Source organism: Candoia aspera, chromosome 4 (genome assembly GCF_035149785.1).
Source record: "Candoia aspera isolate rCanAsp1 chromosome 4, rCanAsp1.hap2, whole genome shotgun sequence".
Lineage (NCBI taxonomy): Eukaryota > Metazoa > Chordata > Lepidosauria > Squamata > Boidae > Candoia > Candoia aspera.
The window spans coordinates 90,735,329-90,745,417 of NC_086156.1; the positions used below are offsets into that span (position 1 = coordinate 90,735,329).

A 10,089-nucleotide genomic window follows, 5' to 3' on the forward strand; every position below is an offset into this window, starting at 1 on the left:
GCATATAGCTATGAAATTCTTGCACGGGTCAAATTATTAAAATTACAGAAGAAATTCACAAGGGACTCCATTACTAGAATATCACCATTTTGATAGTTTATAGGATGGTCACCGTCTGCTACCAAATTTATTAACATAGCTATACACCTATTGTATGGTTCTTATTATTTGACACTTTACTTTTGGGGTTCATGTATTACCAGATTAAGGAACTGAATAAGAAGATTTTTATGCTAGCCATAAAACAACATGACCTATCCAACATACAGTCAGTTCAAAGGCTGGAGTGGAAAGTGTTGTTATCTTGTGCAGTCAGTAGAAAAGTAACAAATATAAATAAATTATATCTGCTTTTATCTCATGGAAGGATTTTTTTACTTTTATCTCTTATGGTAGCTGTATCTTGATTATAAATCCTCATATAACCATTAGAGATTAAGATGTTTCAATTGCACCACGGGTTTCACTGCTTAAGCCATTTCCCATATGGAAGGGATTTAAGCATTTTCTTATGTGTTTCCACTTAAATTCTTTATTAGACTATATCAGTGTGATTTAATGTCTTACTGAGATCCTACGAATTAAAACTCTACTTCTGGCCAAAGAAACACCAAATTGAACAGGGAAATGTGCAAGTAAGATGACTGTAAAAAGGGACAAGTAAATTCAAAAAGGATGCACCTATCAATCACTACTGGGCCTTGCAGATATTGGGCCTTGCACCTATCAGTCACTACCAGGCCTTGCAACAACTGTTTTATTGGTTTATGCTGGGGTATTTTCTTGTGTGTAGAATGGTATGTGTGGCACCAACTGTCCTAAATTCTTTTCTATCTACTCCTCACTTCCAATATGTTGGAGTCTGGAATGTCAATAACATTCCAAAGTCGTCCTGACCTACTTTGAAGGCCTGGCAATATGTACATCCTTTTCAACCATTCTGCCCTTTCAAGGAGCTGTTCTAGCTGTTGAATAAGAAAGCCGAAAACTGCTATCTCAGAGACAAATTGGTAGACTGGAAGATTAACTCCCAATGAATTTAAGAGCTATTGTTGTTTTCTGACATTCCATGTTTTATTTTCTTTCAAGGATGCTAACTCCTGTTTCATGGCAGAATGCCAATTTTGTGCAATCTCAGGTGGTAAAGCATTCACTTGCTCTAAGGACTCAGGTTGTGTGAATATGTGAAAAGCCTTTACTGTTTCAGCCTGAAAACGTGATGGAGGAACAACTTTATTACACCTCTGAAACTTGAGAGGTAATACAGGGCTTAAATTTTGACTCCTATCACTTTCCTGAGAAGCATCTGTCTCATCAGACAGATCTTCAGTTTGCTTTTCAGGTTTGATGTCCTCATCAGGCAAAAGATCACTATCAGCAAGTCCTTATCAGAAAAAAAAGGAAAATTCTCACTTTCTTTGCTGGCTTGAACTTGCTGGCTTATCAGGAGGGTTGCCACGGACCAAAATATGACCAAAATATGACATTTGTTAAAAAAATAAGCAGAAATATGACAAAGCACCTTCAAAAAGGTCAAAATATGACTTTTCAGGCAAAATAAACATGTTTTAGAGTAATTCTCACCAGATTACTCTAAAACATGTTTTAACTTATAAATTCAAATAAAGGTTCCTGAAAAAATAAGACATGTCAGAGAAATCCTCAACCTCATTATGACATATGCTTCATTCAATGAAGAAGATAAGATTCAACTGCCAAAGTTTTCATTATATTATTTTTAGGGTTTGGGAAAATGTTTATCAGCAAAGACCTTTTAGCATCTTACCAAAAACCCATGAAGTCCTAGTTCTTTTCCAGTACTTCCAATCAAAATTCCTTCTTCATCTCATCTGTACCTGAATGAGGAACTTGCAACCAATTTACTTTTTTAAATTAAACTTTAAAGGAATTGAAACCTTTGTGTTTCTTATATTTTGTTTTGACCATAGTACGAGTTAGTTTGAGTTGTTCCGGAGGGGAAGAATGTGCCACTGACTAGTTGTTCTCTGGCACATTCTTCAAATGTAACCTTTGCAATGGGTTACATTTAAAAAAGGGCTAACTAGCCTGTACAATAGCAGGGACCAAAAAGCCACACTAGCATTAGAGAATAGATTAGATGGGTTTGTGTGAATTGCAGTGTGAAGAAGACAACAACATGTAAGTGTGTGGCCAGAAAAAAACAGACTGAAGGACAAAAACTCCCATGACCAATTGACCGGCACAGTCTGCTTGAGCCAAGTTTAATACCCTTCCTGGCTTCACCCCAGTATTCCACTCAATCCCAGAGGAGCCCCCAGTGGAAGGGGAACCCCCCCCCAATCCAATTGACAATGACGACCATGAGATCTGCTTGAGCCAAGTTTATTGAACAGCACAGAGGTCCGAATACAACATTCCACCTGCTGAGAAAGTGGCAAGAACAACGTTACATAAACAAGGCTACCTAAATCTTCCATTGCAACCTTTTGTAATACCTTATCATTGGTAGTACTGTGGGAAATTATTCTGATGGTTATTATGCAGCAATACTAGTGAATCTTAAGCTTTTGGTCAGGGAAAAAGATCTATGGCTGGCTCTTTCAGCAGGATACCAGGAAAGATGCTCATTTAATTCAGTGTTGTTGTTGTTGTTGTTGTTGTTGTTGTTTATCCTTAGAATATGATGATAAATGACAGATAGATAGCAGATGATAATCAGTCCCTTTCTTGTTTTGTAATTTAAAGTTTCAATTCAGCATGAGAATTCTGATCAATCTCCAGGGAGTGACTCCTGGAAGCACAATAGAAAACAAGGCTGACATAATTATTGTTTCCTTCAATTCTTCTTAGGAGTTAGAATCTATAAAATGGTGGAAAAGCACCGGTGAATTTGTATTGTCACCTTTCAGGCATAATTCAACATAGCAAGAAAAAGTGTGGTGAGTAGAACACTTAAGTAAAGACCACAATTCCTATGTGCCCAGGATTTTAGCTATGAAATCACTGTGCAATATTTCTTACAGGAAGACCATAATGTCTAATGCCATAAAAATCCCCTTTTGGACTGAATGTGATTTTTATCTAGGGTGGTAGAAGCCTGCTACTTTTCACAGATGTAGTGATCAGCTTTAAGATCTGAGGTATGGTCCTACTAAAGAAGTTCTTCATCCCTGTTAAAATATATATATGAACTGTAGCGTATGTGTTTGTTTTCAAGCATTACGATTCATTATGTCTGATGATCAGAGGAATAAACTGGTATAAATATGGCTTTATTAGGAAAAATATGCCAGCTACATCATCACTCATGATGTCATGATTTATTTATTTATTTATTGTTTATTTATTTTCTATCCCACCTTTATTGTTTTTATAAATAACTCATGGTGGCAAACATACCTAATACTCCTTTCTCCTCCTATTTTCCCCACAACAACAACCCTGTGAAGTGAGTTGGGCTGAGAGAGAGGGACTGGCCCAAGATCACCCAGCTGGCTTTCATGCCTAAGGTGGGATTAGAACTCACAGTCTCCTGGTTTCTAGCCTGTTGCCTTAACCACTAGACCTCTCTCTCTCTCTCTCTCTCTCTCTCTCTCTCTCTCTCCGTATATATACAGTATATATCTATAATACTAGAGAATAACTCTTTGTAAGTATTCAAACCTACATCTATTGTTTAGTTTTTACAGCTTTTTCTCCAAAATTGACTCAGTAAACAAATAATAATGATCTGATTATATTTTCAAATATGTGATTAATTTGACCCAGACCGTATATGGGCCTATTAAGTCATTATCTTCTTTATGCTGCAATTGGATGCCCACTTACATAGCTGTGGGCTCCACTGAATTCAGGGAATGTACATCACACAGATATATGTGTAAAGTTCAGGAGGACTGTAAAATAATACTCAGTAAAAGTGTACATGTGTGTGTATGCATGTGCAGTACAGGATGGCAATGCTATATACAGATTAGCTTAAGAAAACTTATCTTTTAATAGAAATGTCGAACTTCATAAGATTAATCTGTCTCTTCCCCCCAAACATAGCTGTAAATATTTCTTGTTGAATTATGGTTAATTCAATTAATTATTTAATTCCTTAATTATTTTAAGGAAGCTGAGAATACTTAGAGAAAGTTATTGTTTGAAAATCATATATGCATTCATTTTCTTTCTTGTATGCAGTTTGTTTTGTTTTGATATCATAAAAACCTGCATTATTCATTCACACAGGGAAAATGGAGAGAGAGAGACACACACAGAAAGAGTACATTTTGGTGTAAATATGTGTATTTTAGTGCATATATTTAGTATGGTCATCACTAGCAACAAAAAATATATTTCTTACAAACCAGCTATAATATATCAAAGTTTTCCATAGCTTCCATTTCTTTTTAATTTTGCCATTACTATGGTTTTTGTAAAACACCTTTCTTCTCATTGTAATCCACTTTGGGAGAGGTAGATTTGATATAGGTAAAGGTAAAGGTTTCCCTTGACATTACGTCCAGTCGTGTCCGACTCTAGCGGGCTGTGCTCATCTCCGTTTCAAAGCCGAAGAGTCGGCGTTTCTCTGTAGACAGTTCCATGGTCATGTGGCCGGCACGACTACACAGAACGCCGTTACCTGCCCGCCGAAGCGGTACCTATTCATCTACTCACATTTGCATGTTTTCGAACTGCTAGTTTGGCAGAAGAGATTTGATATACCTTGACATATATCATGTAGAAAGGGCAACAAATGTTGGGTAAAGGTTTTTAACAGTACCAGGTGCCCTTTTGCATTCTACGAATGGGTAACCTTGACACCTGTATATATTTCAAACAATGTGATAATAAGAATTTAATAGTACACGTATATCAATATTACCAGGAATAATTATCTACCCATATTTATTTCCTCTACTAGTTGCCTATGATCATCTCTTTCTGTCCGGAAGGAGTCCAAGAAACTCAATGGCCAACCAATCCACTGTGACAGAATTCCTTCTGATGGGATTTTCTGATGACTGTGATATGCAAATTCTGTATTTCGTATTGTTTCTTGTCATTTACTTACTAGCCTTAACTGGGAATTTTCTTCTGGTGGTAGCTGTCATCCTAAATCACCACCTTCATGCTCCCATGTACTTCTTTTTGGCAAATTTGTCATTCTCTGATGTTTGCTTCATCTCAACTATGATCCCAAAAGCCATGGCCATTTCTCTGACCAACAACAGGCTGATCTCCCATGCTGGATGTGCTGCTCAGGTCTTCTCAGTTTTCACCTTTGGAGGTGATGAGCTTGCCTTGCTCACCATCATGGCTTATGACCGTTATGTGGCCATCTGCCATCCTTTGCAATATAGGCTAATCCTGAACTGGGATGCTTGTATCCAAATAGCAGCTGCTTCCTGGCTTACCTGTATGATCCATGCGTTGCTACAAACTGTAATTGTGTTTCAATGGAAATTTTGCAGGTCATATAGGATTGAGCAGTTTTTCTGTGATGTCCCCCAGTTACAGAAAATTTCCTGTAGTGATACAAGAATTAGTCAAATTCTGATTTTAGTTATAGGGGTTATTGTAGACTCATTTTGCAGTGGGTTCATTTTTGTTTCCTATGGCTACATCTTCTCTGCTGTGCTAAAAGTTCCATCAGTTCACGGCAAATATAAAGCTTTCTCAACATGTACTCCACACCTGATGGTTTTTTCTTTATTTCTGAGCTCTGCTGTGTTTGCTTACATGAGTCCCCAAAGTCTTTCCTCCCATACTTTGGACTTGCTCTCCGCTGTGCTCTACACAGTTTTGCCCCCACTGCTCAATCCCCTCATTTATAGCTTCAGGAGCAAGGACGTCCAAAAGGCTGTGCGGGGAATGCTTAAAAAGTAAAAGTGCAAGATTTATCTATATAGGGTTTTTTTTTTTTACTTTATTTATAAGCTTTATTCATATAGCATACAGTTCTCTCACATAAGCTCTCCATATTGAAGCAATCATTGTTTAAATGGGTCTTCCAAATACTCCGAAATATTACTTACAATTTATATGATGGAATGGGCCCTCTTTTGATATGGCACAGAATTGTCCCACCGCAGTAATATTTGCTTTAATGGTTTTTGGTAAGGGAAATTTGGTTTAAATGTGCTAGATTATGCTGAATTCAATATTGACAATTTGGAATTTATCAAGGATGAAGAACTTTGGATTTATTGTAATTGTTGTGTTTTTAAGGAGATAATTCTGTTACAATGGAAAGAACATGTCATACTGGACTTGCAACGTTGGACAGATGGTATGTGTTTGCTCTCTGCTTATGAATTGATTCTCTATGGACAGACCGGAAAGACCAACCTATCCATCTATTGTGCCTCTCATCATTGGCTTTTTGACAACCTGGGTGTGCAAACATAACGGTTGTCTTGTGGTCTCATCTATGAAATTAGCAGTCACTCCTGAGTCAACAAGAGCAGAGGATTGCATTTTCTGGCCTGAGTCTAAACAAAGAATAACAGGAACAATAAAGCCGGCTTGCCTGCTGTCAGCCAGCAAGGCTGCCCTTAATTGTCTGAGGGACTCCTTCAAAGCTCTAGGGAGAGCGGCCTGTGAAGTTTCCCTGTGCTGCAGTCTTGAAGCACATTGGATGCTTGCTTGCTACATGGCCACAGTGTGCCACAGTGCATACATTTCTCCATTTCTCTTCTGGTTGGACAGAGATCATTTTATTGCTCCAATTTGCATGGGTTCTTCTGCACTGGATTCTGAGTATGCCACAGGTTGGGGAGGGCTATGGGATAAGAGCTCTGTATTTCCATTGTTAAATCCTGATCTTTTGCATTTTTTTTTCCTAGTTTCTTTTGAGCCGCTCTAATGTTATTTGGTATGGCCACACCTAAAAGTGATACTTCCTTTTATTCTAGTGAGTAACATCTTCTCATAGCACTCTCAGTTAAAAATTAAGATTGTAGGCCAAAACAGTATAAAAATCAGGGTATTAGAATAAAATTAAGACAAGAATAGGTTTATGTTTGTAATCATCATCCTCATCTAAAAAAACCCAGACAAATAGCTGTCGAAATACCATCTCTCACTGCTGTCTCTCTCTGCAAGCATTGCTGTTTATTGTAACTAAATGTTGTGAGATAAAATAATTCTAATGTTTGTCAGCTGTTTTGACAATGCCATTGTGTTTGCTTCAAATGCTCCAATAATTATAAGGGAAATATTTACTTATTAAGTCCATAATCTCTGATTTCCATAGTGAAATCCTGATATTTTACAGCCTTTCCACACCTATTAGTAATACTTGGCTTTCTTCAACTACTGTGATCTCCAGCACATTGTGTTCTTGATGTCAGTCCATTCGAATTTGGAAATACTTTATTTTCTTTTTTTTAACATGGCCATTGTGGATCATGTCTGCTTCAATTGCAACAAACCAAATTGTATTTTTTTCTTGGTAAATGCAAACAATCTTTGTTGCTTTTGTAGTATAGGGCATGCTGTTTGCCATAAGCATTTGTCTCTTGCATTTTAAAGCATCTTGTTCCATCAGCAATATATGCTGAATAATATTGCAAGAACAGCTTACATATGAATGCTTTTAATTGTATTACCACCACCAATATTCAGTTTTAAATATTTCTAACTGGTTTTGCATATTTGGCATTCATTTTCTTTTTTACATGGGCATACAGATATTGTTTGCTTCTAAAACACCCACACTCTTTCACTTTCCTCCATTTTCAGTGCTGTGATTTTAGTGCCATTCCATAATTCAATTCCATCTGAGTACTAATGTCCCCTCTTTTTTTTACTGCCAGAGTTGCAAATGAATATGAATATTATGGAATTATCAGTAATTAACTTTCTTATCTCCATTAACTGATTGATAGAATAAGGGGGAGAAAAAAATTCAAGTACTGACTCCTATTTTCAAATATTCATGATAGAGTTTCAGTTTTTTTAATGTGTGCTTATAAAATAAAATCTAGGAAGAATTTATATCCATTTACCAGAAGTAAATCAGATGGAAGTTATTTACACTTATATTTGATTAGTTAGGTAAAGGTAAAGGTTTCCCTTGACATTAAGTCCAGTCGTGTCCGACTCTAGGGGGCGGTGCTCATCTCCGTTTCAAGTCAAAGAGCCAGCGTTTGGCCATAGACATTTCCATGGTCATGTGGCCGGCATGACTACATGGAACAGCGTTACCTGCCTGCCGAAGCGGTACCTATTAATCTACTCACATTTGCATGTTTTTGAACTGCTAGGTTGGCAGGAGCTGGGACTAGCAACGGGAGCTCACCCGTCACGCAGATTCGAACCACCGACCTTCTGATTGGCAAGAACAGCAGCTCAGCGGTTTAACCCGCAGTGCCATTGAATCCCTATTTGATTAGTTAGATATGTGCAAAATATAGAAAAATATTATTTTTAGTTGTTTGTGAGAAACAAAAATCAAGAAATAAGTCAGAAAGGATGATTTGTAAGATGCTGAAAGATGGTTTTAGAGGTGTCCTTGAGTCCATTCTGTATGTCCTCAGTTTTATTATTATTATTATTATTATTATTATTATTATTATTATTATTATTTCTGTTTCTACTGAGGGATGACATCTTTCAATGACAGTAGTAATAATAATAATAATAATTCCTCATTGTAATGCAACACACACACACACAGTATTTGTGTTTGTGTGTGTGTTTGTGTTTGTCTGTGTGTGTTTGTGTATATATATCCCTATTCTACTTTCATGAATGTAACTCTATACATCAACCCCAAAGACCTTAATAAAGACATTATTGCTACTGTTGCGAAGGCAGCCTGTTTTGCTAAATTCCCACCACTATCTCTTTCACAGCGAGTATAATAAAATTTAGTAAGCCCTTAGATCATTTGATTTTGTATCCTAACTGTATTCTCCTTTGGTTCCTCAGAATGTCTCAAATAAATGAAATAAATGAAATGGCCAATCAATCCGGTCTGGCAGAATTCCTTCTGATGGGATTTTCTGACGACCCTGTTGTTCAAATTATGCATTTTGTGATTGTTTTCTTCATTTACTTAACAGCCATAATGGGAAATGCCTTCCTTGTTATCACAGTGGCCCTGAACTGCTCCCTTCACACTCCAATGTATTTCTTTTTAGTCAACTTGTCACTTTCAGACATTTGCTTCATCTCAACCACCATCCCCAAATCCTTGGCCACTTCCTTAACAGATAACAAAGTGATTACCTTTGCTGAATGTGTTGCCCAAGTCTTCTCAATTTTCACCCTTGCAGGTTCTGACCTTGCCTTGCTCACCATCATGGCTTATGACTGTTATGTGGCCATCCGCCATCCCCTGAGATACAGTCTAATCCTGAACTGGGACACTTGTATGCAAATGGCAGCTGCTTCCTGGCTCACCTGTATGATCCATGCATTGCTAGAAACTGTAATTGTATTTCAGTGGAAATTCTGCAGGTCGTATAGGATTGAGCAATTTTTCTGTGATGTCCCTCAGTTACAGAAGATTTCTTGCACTGATACAAGTACTAGTCAAACTCTGATTTTTGTGACAGCAATCATTATTAGCTTACATTGTTGTGGCATTATTTTTGTTTCTTATGGCTACATCTTCTCAGCTGTGCTAAAGATTTGATCCATTCAAGGTAGATACAAAGCCTTCTCAACCTGCATCCCCCACCTGATTGTATTTTCTTTATTTCTCGGTACTGCATTGTTTTCTTACCTGAGACCAAAAGGTCCTTCTTCACATATTGTAGATTTGCTTTCTGCTGTTTTTTACACAGTTTTGCCACCATTGCTGAATCCTATTATTTATAGCTTCAGGAACAAGAACATGAAAGAAGCCATGTGGAAAATAGGGACAAAAATTGTTTATTTCCTTTCTTTAAAAATAAAATGACTGTATAGGCTGTATTTTGCAAACGTACGTTATACACTCTAGTTATGAAAAGTTTTTGTGTTTCTTCTGATTTATTTAGCATGATTTTGCACTTCCCACTGCAACTTCCTCTCATGTTCCTGCTAATATTTTCAGTAACATTTGAAGCTTTTCATAAGGGACATTAATGTATGTGTGCTGGTGTTCAGGAACAATTTCTGTGAAGT

At 37.1% G+C, this 10,089-nt stretch overlaps 1 protein-coding gene and 1 pseudogene across 1 annotated transcript; both read left to right on the top strand.

The window, feature by feature from the left end:
• The first annotated feature begins 4,941 nt into the window (after nucleotides 1–4,941).
• LOC134497308 (olfactory receptor 14A16-like) lies at nucleotides 4,942–5,859 on the top strand. Its single transcript, XM_063302975.1, has one exon. It carries the CDS (start codon nucleotides 4,942–4,944, stop codon nucleotides 5,857–5,859), a length of 918 nt encoding a protein of 305 aa, XP_063159045.1.
• Nucleotides 5,860–8,923: 3,064 nt separating this feature from the next.
• Nucleotides 8,924–9,883, top strand: LOC134496566 (olfactory receptor 14A16-like; annotated as a pseudogene).
• The last annotated feature ends 206 nt before the right edge of the window (nucleotides 9,884–10,089 follow it).

Coding starts and splice junctions, on each gene's coding strand:
- LOC134497308 (XM_063302975.1), top strand. CDS start 4,942: ATGGCCAACCAATCCACTGTGACAGAATTCCTTCTGATGGGATTTTCT.